General features: G+C 39.3%; 1 protein-coding gene across 7 annotated transcripts in view; it reads right to left on the bottom strand.

Annotated features, from left to right (window-relative positions):
* Positions 1-24617, bottom strand: part of PIEZO2 (piezo type mechanosensitive ion channel component 2) — a 588882-nt gene that overhangs the window by 336357 nt on the left and 227908 nt on the right. For all 7 annotated transcript variants that reach the window (XM_088019744.1, XM_028089342.2, XM_088019743.1 and 4 more), the window contains exon 4: positions 9949-9991. In XM_088019744.1, coding sequence (XP_087875870.1) covers positions 9949-9991 — 43 coding nt within the window. The remainder of the gene's footprint in view (positions 1-9948; positions 9992-24617) is intronic.

The raw sequence follows: 24617 nt of genomic DNA on the forward strand, positions 1-24617 counted from the left end.
CTTGACATTCCTGTTGGGTTTTTCACCCCTTCTCAGGTTCATTTCCATCTTCGTTTGTGCCCCCTTGAGCTCCATCTCTAACATCTGATGGATGGTCTCCAATAAATTGCCCTTGCAAACCTCCCTGGGCAGTCCTTGAAGTGAAGCTTTCACAAGCCATTCCTCCCTGCCCCCCAACTAGGCATCCAGGCCTTGGTTCAATGCCACCCAGGCACACAGCTCCCCGGCCCCGGGGCTTTCTCTCCTCCACTCTGTACTACTTGTATCATTATTGTTGTGCCTGGCACATAGTGGCTGCTCAGAAACATTTTCAAATGACTGCACTACACAGTAGCACATAATCGCCATATTATATTGTACCTGTTGGTGGTGTGTTCCATAAGACCAAGACCCTGTCCTCCCATCTCTCACCTCCAGCCCTCAGTCTAGGAATAATAACGTGTGTCCAGCAAACACTTGTCAACGTGAAGCATCATAAATGCTGGCATGGTGGACTGGGAAAGAACAGAAGGTAGAGTCACAGAAAACCGAATTCATATCTTACCTTTGACACTCACTAGCTGTGTGGTCTTGAGTAAATTACTTAACTACTCTGAGTGTACTTTGCTCATTTATTAAATAGGGGTGGTATACTATGGTAGATTATATTACTGCTCCCCAATAGACACTTCTTTCCCGAAACAGTAGTATACACCCCTGGCTATTCCCGTGTGACCTACAATGCGCTTCTGCAGGAGGAGTGTGCTGCTGTGCCCACGGACCTTGAACTTGGCCACATGAAAGTGAGCAGATGTGGCACATGTCCCATCTGAGCAAAAGCTGAAAGAGCCACTGCTTGCCTTGGCCATCGTGACTTTCCCCAGCCACAAGAAGGGCATATGCCAAGTGAAGGCTCTGTTTCAGCCTGGATCCCAGAATGAAAAAGGCTCTTGGAGAAGAGCCACAGTTGCTCCACAGCCTCTAAAGCCGACATCACATATGAGCAAGAAATAAATCCCTGGTCTTATAAGTCACTGGGATTTGAGCTTGTTAGATAGCCTAGCATAAGTCAGGAGAAGCCACTCCAGAATGTTGTAGAATGCATCAGATCAGATAAGCAGAGCACCTCTCAGAGAGGCCAGCATTTGATAGGTCTTTTAAAAAATCTAACTCCCTTGCCCCTGTCATGTTCTTCTGAAAACCCCAATCTAGCCCAGAGGTGGGCACAAAGTAGAGGTTTGAAAATATTCAAATGATAAGTGAATAAACACATAAGTTGGGCTTAATTTTAAAACCGAAATAGATGCATTTTTTTCGTCTAGTCATTTCCTGCATATAAATTACTTGACAAAAATTTTATATCATAATTTCAAAATAGCTTGCTAAAGCTTCCAGGAATATTTATATGTAGTCTGAAGGAATTAAAGACTTGAGTAGCTCATCTCTCAGAAAGCCAACACCACAACAGGGTTGATTTAATTGAGAAACTTCTAACAGGTATGTCTCACTTCTGCTGGCTTCACTGTTGAGTGTGATGGGGCATTGTGAAAGCCCAGCTACGATTTCCTCTGTTTGACTCCACAGACCACAAGATTACAGCAATGGTGTGACTTGGATTGAATGTATTTTCCCTTCTGTATGCTTCTCTAAGGGGCAGTATAAAGAAATACTTGCCTTGATCTAAATGAATAGGTATTCAACATTATCTATTTTATCCTACAGTCTTATGATCTTAACTTAAAAAAATTCAGGAAGATATAGCAGAGACTATAGAAATTGATACCTTGGTTTCTGTCATAATTGATTCCACTTAACCATCACATTTCTTGGATGCAACTTTTCATATACAAAAACACATCATAAATCCATCATTGGAGTGTAGCTTTGCATTATTTTCCAACATTTTACATAGCATTCCCTGCAGAAACAGCATTAATTTCAATAACACAGCTAATGAGTTACATATAAAGCTGGAGGAGAAAAAAAAGAATTTAAAAATTGGCCTTACATTTCCTAAGGAATCTGTTCATTCTCCAAAGCCAACAGAAACTACAAATTATCAGGAAGAACAGATTCCAGGGGGCTGGACCAATAGAGAAATGACACACTAATATTTATTTGAAAGGCCATTTATTTATCAAACACTTATTAAGCACCTATTATTTGCCACCTCCTGAGCCAACACTGGAGATTATAAGATGGCCAGACAGAGGTCCTGCCCTCAGAAGGGTAGGTCTAGTCTGAGACTCGGACAAGTACATATAAGATTATGAATATACCCCATGGCTTTGTTCTAAAAGACAGTTGGTAATAGGAAGACAGAAGAGGGACCCTGAGATGGTGGTCAGTGGGGTTAGGGGAAGTCTCTGGAAGGAGGTAGGGGCTGGGCATGAACAACAGCAGTGTCCTGAAACCACAGGCAAGAATGGGGCAAAGCCAATGTAACATAGTACAAAGATGTTTGCTAAGCTGTCCTCCGGTTCTGTTGCCACAGAATCAGGTCCTCACTCATAAATTCCTTTATCCAACCATTTCACTTTGCTCACCTAAGTGAGTTAGGTGCAAGGTATCTCGGTTAACAAGACAGATATGGGGAGGGGGGGCTCCTGGGTGGCTCAGTCAGTTAAGCGTCTGCCTTCAGCTCAGGTCATGATCCCGGGGTCCTGGGATGGAGCCCCGTGTCGGGCTCCCTGTTCAGCAGGAGAGTCTGTTTCTCCCTCTCCCATTCGCCTCTTTCTCACTTGCTCTCTCCCTCAAATAAAGTACAATCTTTAAAAAACACGAAAAATGAAGAAACAAGACAGACATGGCTCCTGTCCTGGTGCCGCTCTCAATCTTATCGTAGGGATCCTATGATGGGGAGCAGCTGGGGCCGAACCTAGAACATCAGACTCAGTCGTTTGCGAAGAGAGACTCGGAATACTCCACATTAATACGAAGGTCAGCGAATTAAGTAATCGCTCACACTGACACACAGAGTAAAGCCACGTCTTCGTCCCTATGCTTTCAGGGATGAGCCGGCTCTAGCTGCAGCCTGCCCTATCCTCCCACAAGCCACTGCGGAGCAGTGAAAAAGAGATGCCGGGACCCTGGTCTCCTGCTTCCCAAGAAGCCCACACTTACATAATTACTCTCCGACCAAACCCCAGGGCCCCTCCCCACAGAGGACTAGGTTCTGTACTCAAGACATGTCTGATGAGCTAGCACACGGCAAGAGTGCCCTGGGCACCAGGGTATCGAGACAGTCCCATCCTCCACACGCTCACGGACTTCAAGGTCAAAGGAAGAGAAATGCGGAAAATAAGGTTCAATACAATGTGTCCATATGTCACACAATGTGAGGTATTTGACAAAACATGTCCACATTTCATCCACTGTAATATGGTCTTAATATGCCGTAGTAGAAGAATGTATGAAGTGTGATGGAAGAGGTGGGGCGCTGGGAGGAAGCCATGGGGAAAGGTTTCACAAAAACAGTAATGTTTAAAACCAGAATGGTGGGCGGAAGATCCTTATGGGATAGATGTAAGGGAGGAGTCTGATGACAGACAGGCTGTGGAAGGCTGCCCAGCCCCCCAGAGACAAAGCCATGCTTTTTGAATTATGTCTACATTGGGAAAAAAAAAATCCTTGGAATATTTGTATTTCATCCTAGCAGACTGTTTTCAGGATTATTTGTATTTTAAAATATTCTTTGAAGGGGAAAGAGACTTCATTCCACAATTCAAGTAGAGCATCAAATAAAGTCACAAGCAGTATGGGAGTAATAACATCATCTGAGGTTCTGTGCTGATTCTACAGATTCGTTAAGAATATGTTCTCTGCATTTTAAGTAAAAAGGGGTGAGAGATCAGTAAAAGATTAGTATTTTAAAATAGGCAGCAATAAGATTTCCCAGAAAGTAGGAACTTTTATTTCTTTTGGCAATTTACTATGCATGAGCCTATTTACTTGCTAAAATATTTTCTTCTCAGATGAAAAGTGCAGCTTTGGAAAGAGATAAACCATTTCAGACCTTGCTCAGAGTTTATTGTGATAGATATTACTAGCACCATCTGCTATTTCTAGCTATTAGCCAACATTTAGTGACTGTGATTTACAATTATAAACTTCGACAATGTGCCTAGGAAGGTGAACTTTCTGATTGAGACCAAATGTTAGGCACAGATTTTTTTCTTTACAATAGCAACAAAGACAAAATAACAAAAAACCGGATGCCTGTTTTTGTTATGCAAATATAGATATTATAATAGCAGGAGTGGGGAGGGGGTATGGGAGGTCACATCCAAGACACATGAACTTATACCCTTCTTATGTTACAACACACTCCTATAATGAAGTCCTAAAATAAACTCCTGATGTCCCCCCATAGAGGGGCAGTGTGACTGTCTACAAGGTGAATAGAACATATTTTCTTGAACCACATAAATTGTGATGATGTGTACCTATTCTGAGATAATGTATATAATCCCACAGATTCTAGAAAGGAAATGGCTGAACACCATCTCATGGCAAGTGTTCCTGCAAGGAGAGCAGGTAGGACAGATCCCTGGGTCTTCCTTTCATTTACAAAATGTACAACAAAGGGCATCTTTGCTTTCTTATTCTTAGAGAAGACTTTGAAGCTTTAGTTGACTCAGTCACTTCTTTTCTTTAGATGTGGCCACTTTAATATAATCTGCTAGCAAACAGATTGATGGGCAAACTTCAAAGGACATAGCAATGAAAGGATCAATATCTCTATACAATCGCTCTAAAAAACCAGATAGCTTCATTTAAGATATAATTGGAATTCCCTTTAAGAGCAAGAAGAGGTTAAAACTCCAGAAGAAAAAAGCACATTTAACAGCATTGCCTGACACAATCTTTGCAACTGTAAATGCACAATAACCCCGAAGATCAATATTTGTTCTATATTTTAAGATGCGGGTACAATGCAGAGAACACTCACTGTGTTTCAGTGAGAAAACACAGGATAATCTGGGAAAACGCAAGATGACATTTTAAGGTAACATCTAAAAATCAGGATGATCACCCAGCTGAGATTACAGTTCGAAAATAAAGCACTGCACTTGATATACTCCTTAACAATATTTTTATTTGTACATCTATTTGGAAGTATAACAATTTTAGGGAGGCATTGTAATATGAACTTTATACTGTCTGACTTTATTCAAATGAGAATATCCAATAAGACTGTGATTTGAGACCACATGCCCAGAGGTACAGGGATAGGAAACATAAAACAACATAAAACAAAAGAGACCTAAAATCAAGATTTTAGGGTGTTTTGGTCTAAAAACCTTCATCTTTGGAACTAGGCAAACTAGAACAGAATGTAGGTCAGTACTAATGCAGGTCAATGGCCATGACTGTATGTGTAGACTACTTGATTTCTTTGAGTTTCTTCATCTGTGAGTGGGCAACCAGAAGCTACGGTGGGGGCGGTCAATAAATGATGGCCACTTGCCGGTTTTGTAAATAAAGTTTTATTGGAATACAGCCATACTCATTGTCTATGGCTGCTTTATGCTACAGAGGTAAAGTTGAGAAATTACAACAGAAATCGTACGGCTCGTAAAACCTAAAATGTTTAGCATCTGTCCTTTATAGTAACTGTTTGCCAGTCCCTGGTCTGTGAGGTTGCTGTATGGATCCTAGAAATTATTTAACATAGTGCTTGGTACACGGTAGCTGTTTCGTTAGATCACTATTCAAGTAAGGGAAAGGTTAAGGTCATATAAGCTAGGAAGAAAATGTTTCAACTGCCAAATACTGTTGATCAATGAATCCTTAACCATCTGAGAAGAAGCTCTTGCCCAAAGCGCTTCACTTAGTTGACAGAAAAGATCTTAATCTGTTCTTTACTCTATGGAAAAATGATGCAGGGTAAATGCAAATTAAAGGGACACTGAGATACCATTTCTCATCTATCAGACTGGCAAAAATCTCAAGTCTGACAGCATATTCTGTTGGTGAGGCACTGGGGAAATACTCTCATGCATTTTTACCGGGAGTGCAAATTGTTGAAACTCTAGGGAGTGAAACTTGGCAAAATTAGCAAAATTCCATATAATTTACTCATTGATTGTCCTTGGGAATCTAATCCCTAAGATATCTGGCAAAATCACAAGTATGCACAGGGTTATTCATTACAACATTTTTCTGTAAGAGCAAAAGACCGAAAATAGCCTGAATGTTCCCCCACGAGGTACTGGAAAAGAAGGAGTTAAAGCAAGTTGCTTGTGATCCATTTTCCTCTGATTACAAAGGAGATACTGGGGTTGAGGGAAGAAGGAAAGTGACCTGATTTAGGCTTCTTGTATACATATTAACTAGATCACTGGGCAAAGAGAATAATTTTTTTTTTTTTTTCTAGGAGAAGAGTCCTCATCAAGCAGGAAAGCCCTGGTTTAGGACGTTATGATAAAAAAATCCTCATCATAGATTGATGAGTTATAACTCTCTGGAGAATGTCACATGAGCTCTTCAAATTTCTTAGGTGTAACCCTGGAGATGTTGCAAAATCATGTTTCCTACTATGTGAGGGACTTGCAAATCTCAATGGAAATCTCATCTATCTCTCTGGGCCTAAAAGTATATATATATATGATATCAAAAAGAAGGATGTGAGGAGCCACATGGGATATCCTGCCTGGTTTTCTCCCTCCATTACCAGTGTCCCTGGTTGCTTGAATCCTTAAAATTATTAGTAAAGCTTGATACTGGATGAGATTCCTGATTTAACCAAGCTCATCCTTTATATTGGCTCATCCACCTAAAGGAGTAGAAACTGCAAGATAATGGAGTGAAGAATACCTATATACACTGATGGGGAATGATTTCTATGATATACTCCTGGTGAAAAAAAAAATCAAAGGGCACAATAATATATATACTATGCCACTCTTCACGCAAGAACAGGGCGAGGATACAGTTATATGCAAGTATCAGCTTGCATATGTGAAAATAAATACTGAAAGCTTAAACCAAAAGCTAATAACCATGAAACTGGGGAAAGAAGAAGGCATAGGATGCAGGGGCAGGGGATGCATGTGACATTTCTCTGAAAACACTTTGTATATATAAAAACATATAATTTGTACTTGGAGACATATAAATGTTATATATTCAAAAATAAAATGAAATTTTAAAAATCCATTAAAATTGAAAAGATTCTGAAACAAATGAACCAAATTATATATAAAAGTTAGAATATGACCACATAGAAAAAAAAAAACTTAAGCAACTTAAGTTTTGAGTCTTTAATTGTACATCCTTAATGTACTATAAAATGAAGACTGAAAGCAAATTTTAAAACTTCATTTAATATTCTTGGGGCGCCTGGGTGGCTCAGTCAGTTAAGCATTCAACTTCTTGGTTTTGGCTCAGGTCATGATCTCATGGGTTGTGAGATCGAGCTCAGAGTCGGGCTCCATGCTCAATGGGGAGTCTGCTGGTGAGTCTCTCCCTTTGCCCCTCCTCCCACTTGCATGCGACCGCAAGCGCTCTCTCTCTCTCAAATAAATAAATCTTTTCAAAAAACAAAAAAATTAAAAACTTCATTTAATATTTTTATTATGAGTGGTAATATTAGTGTTTGTATTTAAATATATATATACATTAAAATAAGTAAGTTTTGTTAAGAACCAAGATTTTTAGTGAAAAAGAAAATAAATGCAAATGTGGTACCAGAGAAATTAAAAATTCTGTAAGGCTACGTTTGATTTGGAAATAATGTAAGAATTCAGGTTATTTTTTTATTTAAAAAAGGTATTTTCAGGGTGCCTGGGTGGCTTAGTCAGTTAAGCATCTGCCTTCAGCTCGGGTCATGGTCCCTGGGTCCTGGGATTGAGCCCTGCATTGGGCTCCCCACTGAGTGGGAAGTCTGTCCCTCTCCCTCTCACCCTCACTCTGCTCATGGTCTTGCTCTCTCAAATGAATAAAGAAAAAAAATCTTAAAAAAAATAAAAAAGTTATTTTCTAGCTCTAACATATATTGAAACAGCTCAGAAACATGAAAGTCCAGATATGATGGGTGTCACTAGTATTTAGACTGTGATTTCAAAATACCATTCTCCACAAAAAAACAGGCTCCTTGCCAGATCTGGAATACTGGATGGGCTTGTAGTTGTACTAGAAACATGGAAACTACCAAAGACTGGTAGTCCTGTGTCAAAAGGACAAAAAGTCAATATGAAGTTGTTCCCTGTGACCAAAAGGGAACAAAGTGGGAATGTAAATGAAACAGGGGGATAGAATAACAAGATAAACAATACCACAAACTGACAAACCCAGAATGCGACACCTTCCAACAATTGACCTGGTTTCTTGACAAGTCAATGACATGAAGAAAAACAAAATGAAGCTGGCAGGGAATTGTTACTTGAGCTGTAACAACAAGCTGGAATGTGTGGGCTTCAGAAGCATGGCGATTCAAACCAGTACCTGCACTATAACATTTTTGAAATGGTCAGGAAATGTAAACATTGACTGGATACTACATGATGCCAAGGACTTATTGTTATTTGTATTCGGCATGATAGTGGCATCATGATTCTGGAAGAAAATACCCACTTTTTTTTTCAGAGATGTGTCCTCAACCTATGTAGGGACAAAATGACATGATGTTTGAGATTTCCTTTAAAATATTTTAACCCCTACCACCCCAAAAATAAACAAAGGAAGGATGACAAAGTCCTACTGAAACTGGATAATGACATTCAATTTGTTATTCTCTCCCCTTTGCTTCTGTGTTTGTCATAATATGAAGAGAGAATCAAGAGAAAGCTGCTTTGGGAAAAGATTTCACATGAAATGAAGGAGTAACATGATTTTTTTATGCTTTAGGTTGGCCTATGAGATCTGCCCAACTCAAGCCAACCTTCTGCAATAGCCTTCCTGTGAGACCTACGGCCATGGTGCTGATTCAGTGGGAGTTTATGTAGAGAAAGAAATAAATTTTTGAATCAAATAAAAAATGGTACAGGAAATGCCACCACAGTCAGTCTTGTGCTGAGCTATTCTCTCTTGCTACTGGAGAAAGGCATTTTAAAGTATTTTATCATTTCTCTAAGCACTCGGTCAGCTTGATTAATACACGGAAGAACAGGTTTTCAATATGATAAAAAGAACTAGTCAAAATCTGCCTTTAGAGGCGCCTGGTGGCTCAGATCATTAAGCATCTGCCTTCAGCTCAGGTCATGATCCCAGGGTCCCGGGATCGAGCCCCACATCGGGCTCCTGGCTCAGTGAGGAGCCTACTTCTCCCTCTCCCTCTGCCTCTCTCCCTGCTCATGCTTTCTCTCTCTCTCTGTATCTCTGTGTCTCAAATGAATAAATAAAATTTTTTAAAAAATTAAAAAAAAATCTGCCTTTAGAGTAAAAAAAAGAAATTAAAATCACTTTTCTCTATTCCAGTAGCTGTACTGATACGGTGAGCTCCAGAGAAGACACTAAATGCCACTGGGAGGGATCTGTCCCACAGGCTGCCACTGGGTTCCAAGGCAGGTGGGATAGTAACCTTACTGACCCTACCTCGACTTTGTCTGATGTTATAATGAGTCCATTTTAGGACTGCTTTTAGCTAGGAGTGCCATGATCCCAGCTTTCAACTTGGAGCGGATAAGACCTAACAATTTTGATAACTGGGACGATGTCAATATCAATATACATTGTTTTGTGCGAAAACTATAGAACTGATATGACATAGGCAGTGATAAAGCTAGAAAAGACCAAACGACTTCATGGACTTCTCCAGTTAGACAACTCACCTTTGATGCTCTTTCCTAGTTTAAGAGGATTTTCATGTAAATTCCTCTGTGTGCAGGCAGGGATTTTATAACACAAAGGGCTACTTTGGAACAAACTTGGTGAGACCACTGATTTATCATCAATAAATTACTTAGAATGAAGCAGGGCATGAGAACCTAAAAGTGAAGACATGCTAACACGCTAAACCCTGCTTACCTTTCAAAGCCAATTTGTCGAAACGTCTTTTCCCATGTGGAACCTACAAACAGAAGGAAAGAACATAATTAATTGATGCACACCACGCATGCAGTTAGTTCTGTCCTGGTTTTGCACATCCTGGTACATACTTGGTTCTAGAGTTAAGTGGGATGAGTTTTCCCTCAGGTGCATTGTTCTCCACCTCCAGTCCCTAAATAGCCCTTTGGAGAATAGTCCACATAACGTGCAGTGTGACAAAGCTCTCCATCATGTTCCTCTGGTCACGCTGCAGCCCACTAAAACATTCTCTAAACGTGTGAATGTGTCACAATAACATGAGTAAAACTCTCCTGTCAAAATTAATGCAAGAGCATAGTGTAAATGGAACTCTTTAAAATTCAACGTTTCGTGGGGCACATGGAAAGGAGATGGATCTCTGAAGGTCCAACTCTCTATACCAGGTGTTTATCTCACCATTGTTGAAGCACAGGATTAACATTTCTTTCTTTTTAAAGCTAAACATTTAAATCAGGAGTCTCTTGAATACAAAAATACTGTTTCCAGTAACATGATTTGAAGTGTAGTATATCCAAATCCATAAAAGAACAGCTGGGTTTAAAAAAAAGATTTTCAGGGGCGCCTGGGTGGCTCAGCCATTAAGCGTCTGCCTTTGGCTCAGGTCATGATCCCAGGGTCCCGGGATTGAGCCCCACATCAGGGTCCCTGCTCCTTGGGAAGCTTGCTTCTCCCTCTTCCACTCCCCCTGCTTGTGTCTCTCTCTGTCAAATAGATAAATAAAATTTTTAAAAAATAAAGAAAATTAAAAAAAGATTTTCTATAATTTTTTCATGTAATAGTTCTTCCCTACATTATAGGCATAATAATTTTCTGAGTACTTGATATAAAGAAAAGTGCTAATTTTTATCAAAGATTTTAATAAAAACTGCATTAATAAAAGTTAAGGGTTTGTACTAAACCCATAGTTTTATATTTTACATAATCAATGGCAAAATTGTTTTGATTTCAGTAAACACCCACCTAGCCCTAAATTCGTGAGTTGTGCTATGCACTGATTGCTTGATAATCACAGCAGATAATCACTGTCTTTCTATGTAATTTATTTCTGCAAACGGGAAACGGTATTCAGCATTGGGTCTCCAGAGGCAGCTAAAGATCTACCTTGCTCCAGCCAATGTTAACTAGGATGGTGCTATGCTTCTTTCTTGAGAACTCTGCCTCTAACGCTTTACTGTCAGCTGACAACTCAGTGTCTCCTAGGCATTAGTCTTCTGGAAAGACAGGAGGTTATGCAGTATTTTCCCCAGGCCCTCTCTGAGGACTGAGCTGGTCCTAAGAGAACATGAACATTGTGTTTCACTGTGGGCTTTGGGTTCATATACTTGGTTATGATGAAGCATTTTAAGTAAATATGATACATACTAAAGGATTACATTTTGGATATGAATTACACACACACACACACACACACACACAAATTTAAAGCAGATTCAGGCTTATCTCCTCAGATGAAGTCACTCTTATCCAATTGAATTCCAATATGCTTTGCTGAGTAGGAGTCAAAGTCATGGAATTTTAGTTAACCAGCCCAGGAATTTCCATGGCTCCTGGTCCAGGGGAGGAGGCCTAGATGAATGTTATCTGTCCTGTGAATCACATGCAAGACAATTCAAAATCCCTATCTCAGGAATTCTTGGAAGACAATTATCCTGCCCCAGAGATACTAGCAATTAAGACACTGGCAAAACATAACATAACCTAGTCAGAAACCACATAAAGACAGCAGGCAATTGTCTGGCCCAAACAGAAAAGTGGGGGAGATTAAGAGTCTCCTGCCAAGTGAGAACCAGACAGTCTGGGCTCAGACCAAGTGGGAAGGGTCTAGGGGAGGCTGGAGTGCTTGGTGAGGGGGTTCAGATGCTATTCTTCTTGACTTGCTTCTAGGGAGAAACAAAGCACCTTTACATTTTTTTCTATATTTCTATTTTTTTCCCCCAGATCTGCTCAGTGTATTCTTAAATCGATGTTTTAAATAAGTTTTTAAGAAAACCCCCCCTTCTTAATAGACTCAATCTATTATCAAGGTAAAATAAAAAGAAATCATTTTGTGATACTGCACTGTCAGGCTTTAAAACATGAAATTTTAATTAAGAAATAGGTTCCATCTTCACATTTCTTAGAAAAGTAAACTTACTCAAATAAACAGAACACGAGTTTTTGTTGTGAAACTTCCAGTACTCCTTAGAATAAACATTTTCAACTAAGCACAGCAGAGGTGGTAGAAAAATGACTTCCTTCTAGTAGCCATATATTAAAGTAATTGATAGGTTAAGCGTCTTACATACAACAGGCCTTCATCTTTGTTTGCTGTTGATACTCTACTAATCATCTTACTATGTTAGGTATAGGACTGAATATATTAAAATATGGTTTCTGCCCTCAAACACCACATACCCTAGGGGTTTGGGTTTTTATGTTTTTCTGTGAGCACTTAGTCATGATGAAATGAGAAACACACAATAAATGGAACAGACATATGCAGATCCCTTGGCACCAAGAATATTTTTGGCAGCTCATTATTCTGTTGTTGGGGAATTCTTTTAAAGCCATTAACCATGTTTTACATGGTAAGGTAATATTATTCTCCTTTGCTGGAGCAGTCCAACAGGGAGAGAAAAGTAGGGAAAACAAAAGTAGCTGGCAGACTTCCTTGATTCAACACTTTTTAAATGAGATTTATAATATGGAGCAGTCTAAAACATGTTACATTCTTCAGGGGAAAGCAAAGGACAGCAACAATGAAGAGAAAAATATATAGCATAGAGAAATGGGCCCAAAGCTTAGAGGGATTTTTCCTTTCCAGTCGTAGATGAAGTTAGAAATAATGAATTATGATTCCTCTCTTCCCAAATGTCCCCTTGATAGCATCAACATCCAACAACAGAACTGAAATCTGGAACAGAGCATCACAGCATCCAGAAGCTACAAACACACCCTAGACTCAAGGTCATTCAGTCTGCCCAGCAAGTTCCTGTATCTTATGTCCTGTGGTCCATGGTGACAAAATGCCCTTTGGCACCCTGCAGCACTGACACTCCGAGGAGGTGGGGGGACTGCCATGCCTAGGAGCTCAGGACATTTCCTCCTCGAACACATCAATCAGCAGTCACTCCTTTACAAACAAAACTCTACCTATCTCTTCTCCCTCCCTCTTTCACTCTCTCCCTCCCTCTCGCCCCCCATTTTCCTATTGGCCTCTGCAGATCCAAGCTCCAGTTCTTGCCATAAGAGAAAGGAGTTATGGAAACTTCTTTTCTTGGGAGCTACTTTCCCCAGACCAATGAGCTGATTCTGCTGGGGGCTCCCAGTTCTACTACCTCTCCTGACCTGGCCCAGCAGGCCAGGAAATCCAGGAGATTGGGGACCCCAGAGCTCTGAACTTCTTTACTTGTCACCCTTTGGGGGCTGTATTCTCCTCTTTCCTTCCTTCTTCATTTTCCTTTCCTTAATCTCCTTGCTATCATTCGTCTGTCACCCTGATCTGGCTATAATATGGAATTCAAAACAATTTTTTAATTCTACAAATTTTTCATGTCCTGATTATTAACTTTAGTAGCACACGAGAGCCTCTAGGAGAAGTTATATCATCAAGCAATTTCCCACACGACCTTCCGTCCAGGACCTGTGACTTTCCTTATGTTAATGTTGTTTAGCACTCAGCATGTCCAGCAGGAGTTCAGTCTGTACAAATACACACAGACAGAAGGCCACGTGCCAGTATGTCACTTGAAGATAAGGGGACAGGGCTGATTCATTTTTACTTCTTCTAATCTTTTGTAGTAGTTGTTTAAAATCGCAGGAATTTACCTGTCCCCTGAAACCAGACATATGAGTCCCAGGGTTTGCAACCATTACAACCTTTCAGTTTGTAATTTTCTGTTTTTCATAAACATTAAAGAAAATGCAAAAATCTATCTTTATGTCATAAATTGGTTACTTGTTTTATTATCACATTTCTTCTGTGATTACTGTTCTCAATCATTCTTTCAATCAACTTGTTCAGTTTCTAATACAAGAAGAAAGAAACTGAATTTTTCCTCTAGGCTTCATAATGCAGTGGTGAAACTGGTAGCCAAATGAGGCAGAGATTTTCGGCAGTTTTATACCAGGTATGTCTCAGATGTTGAGAGCCACTTGAACTTGGACCTGCACCTCTGCGTTTTTCAAAATAATTAGCAGAAAAGGACTAATAATTCATAGAAGTGGTAGATTTTTGCCAGCACATTCCTATAAAATGGAAGTATTTTTATATATCACAGGACCTGCCAGGCCGCTGAACATGTGACCTGGCACAGAAAATGGTGATCAAACACAAATATCCAGAAATGATACCACTTCGAAGTTTTTTGGTGGAAGCTCCATTTACATTATTTTTAACTCTTTTTTTTAAAGATTTTATTTATTTACTAGAGAGAGAGAGAGTGAGAGAGAAAGCACAAACTGGTGGGGAGAGGCAGAAGGAGAGGGAGAAGCAGACTTCCCACTGAGCAGGGAGCCCAATGCGGAACTCGATCCCAGGACCCTGGGATCATAACCTGAGCTGAAGGCAGACGCTTAACCCACTGAGCCACCAAGGCGCCCCTATATTTAACTCTTTGAAAGATTTTCACATCTACTCTGTCAAGATTTAACCATGCCTCAAATGTTGACCATAATGTGAAATTCTAGGAGAAAAGTAGATGTTCCCAATGAGCCAGTAGTGACATTTTACTTTGCAAATATTAAGATGCTCTGGTGTTGAATTGTAGCTAAAATCTATTAAACCACAGAAATGGCTGCTCTAATGAATGACATGAACCCAAGTAATGCAACTTTCCCAGCCAGTGAGCATGACTGCAGCACTTTGGGTTAAATGGTGAGACCTAAAAATTTTTTGAGTCCTAATTCCCAGATGAGATTTGTCATTAATTGGTTAAAAGTAACTGTAAAAGATAAGAGATAAGAAAAAAATCTTCACCATCCCTTATTTAATAATTTTCATATTAAATGACCTATATATTTTTTAAATCATTTTCACCTCTACCTAGTACTCTTGTAATGCCCATCATCTTCTGCTCTGTCATTAGTAAATAGATGACACACCCCTTTAGTACACAGTAATTGTCATTCAGTTGCATACTTGGGTTTTCATTTCACTTACCCTTTGTCAGTTCTTTTCATAATATGCCTTAATTTTACTTCATCTACAGTCGATTGTTCATAAATAAGGGTCAGAAGTCTTCATTGTCACTAACAATATGGTGTTTATATAGAACATATGATTGACAGTACGCTTTTCAAAATAAACAGCTTTATATTTTTCCTTACTTGTAAAATAATATACAGTTGACCTTGAACAATGTGGGCGTTAGTGGTGCCGAGCCCTGTGCATTTGAAAATCCACATATAATTTTTGACTCCTCAGTAACCTAGCTACTAATAGCCTATTATTGACTGAAACCTTACCAGTCACATTAACACATATTTTGCATGTTACATGTATTCTATACTGTATTCTTACAATGAAGTAAGATAGAGAAAAGAAAATGTTATTAAGAAAATCATAAGAAAGAGAAAATACATTTACAGTACTATAGTGTATTTATTGAAGAAAATCTGTTTGTGAATACACCTGCGCAGTTCAAAACCATGTCGTTGTTTAAGGGTCAACTATAGATCATGACAAAACATGGAAATACTTATGCTCTTTTATTTTTGCATAAACACCCCTACACACTAAGACTCTCACATTCATACTTGTACATATAAAATAAGGGTCATCCTATTTTGAAACTTGTTTTAATCACTTAGTAATATATAATGTAACTCTTTCCATGTCAATAAATATAGGCATGTAACCATTTTATTACCCATATAGTATTCCATATTTTTTTAAAAATGCAAGTCTTTATTAATATTTATATTCTATCTACACTTTTGCTATTAACCATAAGAATGTGAATACCTTTAACATGTATCTTTGAACATTTGTTCCATTAGTACTTCAAGATAAATTCCTAAAAGTAGAATTAATATGTCATGATATATGTATATAGAGTATATATTAATATATATAAATGTATATGCATATAACATGCATATATGTGCATCATATTTGATAGTATTAATTAAAATTTTGATTTTATTCAAATTTTATTCAAATACATGTTCTTGATTGAATTCAGTTTATGAATCATTTTACCTTTTATAAAACATTTTATTTTAATTTACATTTTCATAATTAGTAATGAAATTAAACAAATTTCCTAGGTTTTTAAGATTTTAATGTTTTGTATTATGAATTGCTTGTTCATGTTCACTGTCCATTTGCCTATTAGATATTTGTCTTTTATCTTATTGATTTATAACAACACTTTATATATTAGAGTTCATAATCCCAAATATGCATTTCCTTTGTAGGTTAAAAACCTGAGTACTTAATTATTTTATTTTCCTGAATAAAACTGTTAAATATTTGCATTATTAATCAATTTCTATCATTTGAGCTTTTCAATTTTTCAATTTGCAAGTTTGTTGCCCCAGTAGGTGGGAACAAATGTTACATTTGTTTCTTTGTATCCAAATATCTCAACTCCAGGAGGTCTTGAATGAGCATAATACATGTTTTATGCTGTCATCTGAGTTAACTGGTCAGTCTGAAATAAAACTCATTACCAGTATTCACTCTTTGTGAAGAGTAGGACAAGCCTATTCAGAAATATTCGGCAAGTCTATTCACAAATATGCCACACTCTCCTCTATGAATGGAGGGTGTTACAACACCATAAAAGATTTTCTTTTGAAAAATTATCTTCAAGGTACTCTAAAATGAAATGTAACTCCTAAATAATTAATCCCCTCATCAAAAAATGGATTTTTAAAGATAATTGTTGAGCACAAAATTTCTGGTTTAAGATTGGATCTTGGGTGCCTGGATCGCTCAACTGGTGGAGCATTCAACTCTTGATCTCAGGGCTGTGAGTTTGAGCCCCACATTGGGTGTAGAGATTACTTAAATCTTAAAAAAAAAAAGATTGGATTTTATTGGCAGTCCATGATGTTTCTTCTACCAACATCCCAGTCAGATAGCCATGGACACACTGGAAATGAGAAACACACACACACACACACACACACACACACACACACATGCATTCCAGAATAAATCTATTTTCAAGAATCTCAGAGGATCTTTCACAAGTAGGTCAACTGAACTGAATTGTGAAACTCAGCTTGTAGTGTTCTGTGCATTTGTCTCCCATGGAAACCAAACAAACCAGCCAGCCCTACAGAAGGTAAAAGTATGTTCCATTCTCTTCCCACCATACTCCCCCTGGTTCCGAAACACAGATCCATAGAGAACAGGAAGTGGAAGTTGTACCTTCTCTGCACAGAATGCCTCTTCCTGAGGAGGCCAGACTTCTTGTCCCTGTCATGGTCACCATCACCCTGCCCTCACCTGCCCTCCCTGCCTTCCAGATCTTTCCACATCTACTCCAACCCTCAGAAACTGATGCGTGCACGCGCGTGTGTGTGTGTGTGTGCATGTGTGGAAAGTGATAGACAGGAGGTAAGGGAATCAGGCCCCCTAGGCCCAGTACGTTTTAAGGCACACAGTCCTCATCAGGGAAAAGTTATAGGAGTACTTAGGGTCTGAAAATCCCTGGCAATTACCTATCCTGAGAACTAGAAATAGCCTAAATATTCAATGATTATAAAATGATTATATACACTATTAATACACAGTGGAATAGTATATAACATTAAAATTAGATTTCTAAATAGAAACTGATGAGATAATGAGACTCAGATCCTCCATAGAACTTAACAGAAATTGTAGTTGATGTGATGTCCCACATATTCAAACCAAGATTTCCATGATGCCAAATGATTTTGGGGGTTGGGAGGAGCCAGGGCAAGGCTATGGAAGTCCTACTAAACTAAAGAGGGAGGGAAGCAGGGTGAGCAGAGAGGAAGGATAGAGCCAGATTCCTTAGCGGCCATGAGAGGAGAAGACTCTGAGCAGGGAGAGGACACTGAGACCACAGGAGACAGACAAAGAATGCTGTGGACCATCTCCGCAGCAGAGCACGTGCCGCGCAGTTCATACAGCACTCTTTAAAGAGGGCAGGGAGTGAGGAATGTAAGCAATGGATATACAAAAAAGCATCCTGGATGATTGCCTACTTGGATAACTGCAGTCACTATACAGTCCATACATAGATTACTTTTTTCAGGGAATGATGTTATGTAGAACACTGAAATTATACAAATAAAGCCATCTGTTTTAGACAAATTAGAAAATACTTAAGAATCCTGCCATGTTCTTTATGATGAAGAACAACCTTTATTGTGGAAGCTTAGAATGCAGGGCTGCCTCTGAATTGGCCCCATGATATGCTCTGAAATCGACTTTAAAAATCAACCTTTTATGTCCATGTTTGTTTTCTCATAAAAGTTGACTACAGAAGACATTCCAGTAATGATAATTTCAGCTGTTTCAAAGCCAAATGAATGGGAGTTTCCTGCACAGCCTCATAAGTGAGGCATTTGCCCAGAAAACTGCTTGAATTTGACTTCGGACTTTTAGCCTACTGCACTGTGATAATGTGCCCATTCCCTAGCTTACTTGAAACTCTTAGATGCTTGCATAAGATTCCATTCCTGCTCATTCTTATAGGAACCTCATGATATGACTTGAGATAAAAACTTAATGAAATAAAGATATACATGAAACCAACTAATGAATGGAAAATCACTAGGAAGTACTAATTCTTAAATTCACAGTCTGCAATCCACCTCTGGTGGTGTTCAGCTTTGGGGAATATAGTGCAAATATATTCATGAGCAGCTGAAAATTCATGAGCAGCCCATTATAAGAAAGGCCTGAGTTCCAGCAGGAGACCAAGTTAGAGCATCGCCTTAAAGAGGGCATCAGAAGCCTGGTCATCTCAGTCCTCGTAAGTCACCACATCTTCAAGTTAATATTTAGTTCACATGTAGTTATTTTCTAGGCCTCAAATATAAAATTGTGCATTTCAGAGTCAATGATGCACAGCTTTTATCCTTTCCTAAACTAGCTTGCTATTTCATATACTTTGACTAGACCGCACCAATGATGCCAATTTCCTTCCATTTTGGGGTGTCAGTTTCTTTCTCCATACTCCAAAGATGGAGTATCTGAAATTTTGGCAGGACAGTAACTTAGCCCCAGCAGCAAAATAACGTTGGCCTTGACTCCCTTCCCTACTACCTGTCACGGTCAGGTGGTGTACTCACTTTAGGTCTCCAGGTTAGTTGAGGCATCTCTAAAATGAGATCAGCAGCACCTTCACACAAATCTGATGAGGACATATACTCAAAGCATCTTCTTGGTGTCTGGCATAAAGTCGGTGGTAGATAGCTGGTAGTCACTATTAATACATGGTTCTTGACTAGAGTTGAAATGTACTGCCACAGTGCAGACAGTACTTGGGAGCCTGAGAACTTTAACTGCACAGAATAACCAAAGCCCAATTTTCCCCTTGTCCACACACACACACACACACATACACACACACACACTCAGACTTCCAGAAAGGCATGCATTGAATGTATACAAATAAGCTTTAGCATCATTCCTCTTTGTAATTGGCACATCATTATGTTTTGTGTTCGGTTTCAGTTAATCCGTGTTGTAGTACATAGTTTTCCTTTTAGTGTGTGTTTGCCAAAACTCTCCTAAAATTATCTTAGGGGAAAGTGAATGAGTATTTAGGTTAAACCCATAAATAGCTTCATTCATTTAAACTTAAGTCCTTCAGAAAGAGCTTACCAAGCGAATACAAGTATTCAAATTGGTGTTTATGAGGTTGTCCCTGAAAGATACACATGAGAACATGAATCACGTGGGAGAGCTCTTGTTATTTCCTATGCTGCTAGCCCCAGGCCTACGTCACACCCACAAAAAGAGGTGGTGGAATAATGAAATGCAAAGTTGACCTACAAGATCTCTTTAAAAACAAGTGCATTTCATTCTGCATGGAGCACTGGGTGTTATGCACAAACAATGAATCATGGAACACTACATCAAAAACTAATGATGTAATGTATGGTGATTAACATAACAATAAAAAATTAAAAATAAAAAAATAAAAACAAGTGCATTTTCTCCACTAAAAATGCACTTACAGTATTCTTCTGAGAGAAGGAAGAAGAAGATAGAGTTAATTCAGTTTTCTTATTTCCCAGTATTTATAGAACATTGGCAAGCATTTCAATGGAGGATGCTTAGTTTCCCAGGATGAAGATTTTCTCTTTTATGTTCCTTTGGGCGTCTTTTATGACATTACAGTTCCTTTGTATGGTTTGGGGCTTTCTTTACACTAACTACAAACTCCCCTTTGCCAGAAGCGTGTGCCAAGGAGTGATGTTCACTTGTAAAAATTAAATAAAGCAACACTGGTGGACATTTTGATAGCTAGAAATTTTATGACAAAGAAAAACTTATGAAGCATATTTAGTTTAAAACTGCAACGGCAGCAGCTGAGTCCTTGTTTCCTCTGAACATGGGTCAAATATAAAGTGCAGACAAAAGACGATCATACCTATTTATTATATAGAGTGCTAGGTAGCTTGTAGTTCCTCATTTTTAATACAGTTGATAAAATATATACTATTCTATGTCATAAAATATTTAATGCATGTAGAGAAATCTCCTCTCGTCCTCTGTCACACATTTTAAAACTTTTATTTCAAAATTACCTTAATCCTGAGAACACTGCATATTTCTAAATGATTCAGGCTATAATTATTTTAATTATCTTTGCTGTTAAATGTCAGATATTATCTTTGGGTTAATATTATGGAAATAAAATGCACTCATTCTTTAATAATACCCATGAAAACAGGTAAAAGTAAGATATTCATTCAATTTATTCAATAGACTTTATCAAACTCTAATACATGCTAAGTAGTGGTAATATAGCAGTAAACATGAATCTTACTTTTACTGGGGTAGAAGTAATAAAAATAATCAGGCTATACACATACACATACACATATATGTCCACATGCATACATACTATGGAGAAAATACAGAAGAGAGTAGGGTTAGAGAGATAAAAGTGCTATAGATTTAAAGATTTATTTATTTGAGAGGGAGAAAGTATGAGTGGTGGGGGAGGGACAAAGGGAGAGAGAGACAACCATCAGGCCAACTCCCCACTGAGCATGGAACCCAATTCAGAGCTCGATTCCAGGACCCCAAGAGATCATGACCTGAATCGAAATCAAGAGTTGGCTGCTAAAGGGACTGAACCACCCAGATGCCCCCAGAGTGCTACAGACTTAAAAGGATTTAAGGATAAAAGTGCTAAGTAATAAATGAAGGGTTTATTTATAATGAAGTGAAACTTTTATGTTTTTAAATATTTTTGAGCCATCTTCAAGGTGGGTGATAAATTGGAATCTAAGGTTTGACTTTATGGTGGCCCTCTTTCATTCTAAGTTAGCCACATCCTCCTCAACTGGCTGCCAGTTTTACTTAGAGAAATACTAACACTGATTTTTTTCATTTCAGATACTGGGAAGTGCCTCCCCAGGACTCCCTCTCTGATTCAGTTTGCACTCCAGGGTAGAGCCCCATACTGGGAAAGGTACAGTGAACAAGTGTCTTCCAATGCCAGCTTGAGCGAGGAGGCTGAAGATCAGGGTTTGGCCCCCAGGGACATTTTTCAGCTGACCGCAGCCCGGGGAGGAGGGGTGTGCTGCAGGCAGCCGGCACCTGCTCCGGGCCTCTTCCTAACTCCAGTCAGTGCATCACATCCATAGCTTGGCGTCACCCATGGTTGGGGTAGGTCCAGGTATTTATGCCATGGAAATTGGTAAATACTACAAAGCAGGTGGTTTTCCCTCAATATCTGGTTGAATGTCAAATTCCCCAGTGCACCACTAGTTGGGACATGTTCCTGGTGGCCATCTTAGCACCTGGAAAGGCTCACTTCAATCAGACAGATGGAGTAGGTTAAAATAGGGGGCTTTGAGAATCTGGGCCCACTAAATCAACTAGAGAGAAAAGCAGTTATAATGAACCCAACTAGGTAGACACTTCAGTAATCCAGACTTCCACTGGATGCTAAATTGTGCACTTTTTCCCTCCAGTACTCTGCTTTCATGAAAAAAGAAATAATTGAAACAAACTGAAAGGCCAGATTTCATGAAAAGAATGGAGTCCAGGCTATTTCCTGCCCCTTCAGCAAACACCTTCATCCTTTCTCCGGGATCGGCTTGCAAAGATGAACAGCCACTGTGACTCTGAGATGTTCTTATTGGAGCAAGCAGACAAGAGCTTCACGCAAAGCTCTGCAATGGCAGGAGTCTACAGGGCTATCAGCTGCCTAGAAGACACAAACTGGACACTCTATGGGACTCATCCTTCGTTTTCCTGAGGTCTTACTGTAAACGACTAAGTATGCAGCCTGACAACTAAACGCACACCCCACACCGCACAGCCCCCATCCAATCTGCTTTTGTGAAAAAAACAATGAAAAGGTTTTACTCATGGCTGTTTTTCACTCAGTAGCCACCAGGAAGGAGGGACAGGCATGTGCTTGTCATCTGGGTCACACACAGGAGAAGGAGGCAAGCTGCAAACTTCCTGAATGTCCTCCCTGTGCATCCTCTGTTCTCCCCAGAGACCGGCAGCCACTTTTCCAAGTATTGTTATCAGATTCTCTCAGATGTCAGGATTTTCTTTTCTTTACTTTTTTTTCTTTTTTTAACAGAGATCTCTTTTGAAAGTTTGAGTTCCTGGCCCAAATAAGCATCTGTGGAGGAACTCTGCTTTCCACACAGAAACTTGAAATTGGTTAGCTGGGGATCTCCATGGGGAGTTTCCAGGCCCCAGATAGGGGAGGGGTCCTCAGGCTCCCCCCACTCCCCAAGCAACGGGGAGAGGCTGACGGAAGACAGTTTTGGAGCAGCCAAGCCTTTGCTTCAGAATCATGCTTTTTACTGATAAATACTGTGAACACTACATTCACATTTAAGAATGTCTGACTAATTTTTTGGCACAGAGCAGAATCCCCGAGTTTTAAATTTGAACCAGTTGAAAAGCAATCAATGCACATTTAAAGCATGCAGCAAATATCAGGCATTTTAAAAGTAGATAGATAGATGATAGATAGATGATAGATAGATAGATAGATAGATAGATAGATAGATAGATACTGTTTTTTTTTCAAATATGAGGCATTGAGTAACACCTAAAATTTTAAGGGCAAAGCTTTCTTGGACAAACTGCAGAATTTTCCTTTCTGTGGTTTTCCAGTAGTCCAACTCAAATCAAGCCAGACTAACACTTGCAGACATAAGTTTTCTGGGGGCTGATAACTATAGCAGACTTCCTTTATTTTATTGTATACTCTCCATGCTTTAGGTCAAATTGGAGATATAAAAGCTGCATTTTTAGGGGAATAAAATGTTTATGACGAGGGCAGGAGACCAAAGCCCAAAGAACTTAGACGTGGATTAATGTATTTAGTCTAGGGAGGATTCAGAATTTCATAAGCATCTGCTTCCTTAATAACAATACCATACCTTTGCATGGCGACCCGGTTCCTAGAACAGCCTTTCAGATGGGACTTCACATGGAAGCATTAGGGCAAGCTCACACACACACCAGGAGGAAAGAGGACAGAGTCGCTTCATTATGCTCTGCGGTGATTTCTCTGCTTCACCACGTGCTTCTCACTTCCCCTTTGAGGGGAAGGAGCCAGGGTCTTACTTTATTTTTTTAAATCCTCAGTTCTTAAACAGTGCCTGGCACATAAATGCTATAAATAAACAATGAAGAAGGGGTATTGTGAAAGACTAAATGTGATCAGCATGGAACAAATGATTTAATGGGTCCCTGGTCTCAATGCCATCGCATTCAGGCCCACAGGGACAGATTGGAACCAGGAGATCTTTCTAGATCTAGCATCACAATAGACAAAAGTTCCCCTTATTTATTAGTGACCTAAAGAGATCTGTGGTCACCTTCCTTAGAGCATCCATTTGTCCCCTCTTTTACTGGCCAAGACCTCTCTTCCTAGGCCGTAATTCAGAGCAAAAGAACATTTGGAAATAGCCCTATGAAGCACTGGGAATAAAAGGTGCCGGGTAAGACAAGTCTGGTCACAGTGTCTCAAAGCTAAACATCGCACTTTCCTATTTCTGCAAAACTTTCACAACACTTCACCTTCATCCCTGTTTAATGGTTTAATTCAGATGCATTAACAGGAAGAGAAAAAAAAAAGATTCTTGGTTTGTCTTAGTGCTGACTCAAAAAGATTTACAGGGCTTTGCTGAGGTTTTGGCTGACTGCAGCCTCCCAGCTGCTGAAAAGGTATCCATGCATCAATCTTTATGTAAACACTCATAGCATTAACCACGGCTGCAATGTAAATTGGAGCCACAGAAAATATTCTTGTTTCTGTGATGAGGTAGAGCATCGCAACTGACTGCCCCGCTCAAATATATAGAAGCTCAGTAAAAGAATCTGGAACAAGGTGTGATACGAGCCTCAAATGCTTGCAGACATCGCTAATGCATTCTTGTGCCTGGTGAACGGGGACATCCACCACAGGCTGTCTTCCCCTAATGCATTC

This window comes from Eumetopias jubatus, unplaced genomic scaffold (assembly GCF_037043125.1).
Source record: "Eumetopias jubatus isolate StellerSeaLion01/CBP00866 unplaced genomic scaffold, mEumJub1_p1.0 scaffold_16, whole genome shotgun sequence".
Classification (NCBI taxonomy): Eukaryota; Metazoa; Chordata; class Mammalia; order Carnivora; family Otariidae; genus Eumetopias; species Eumetopias jubatus.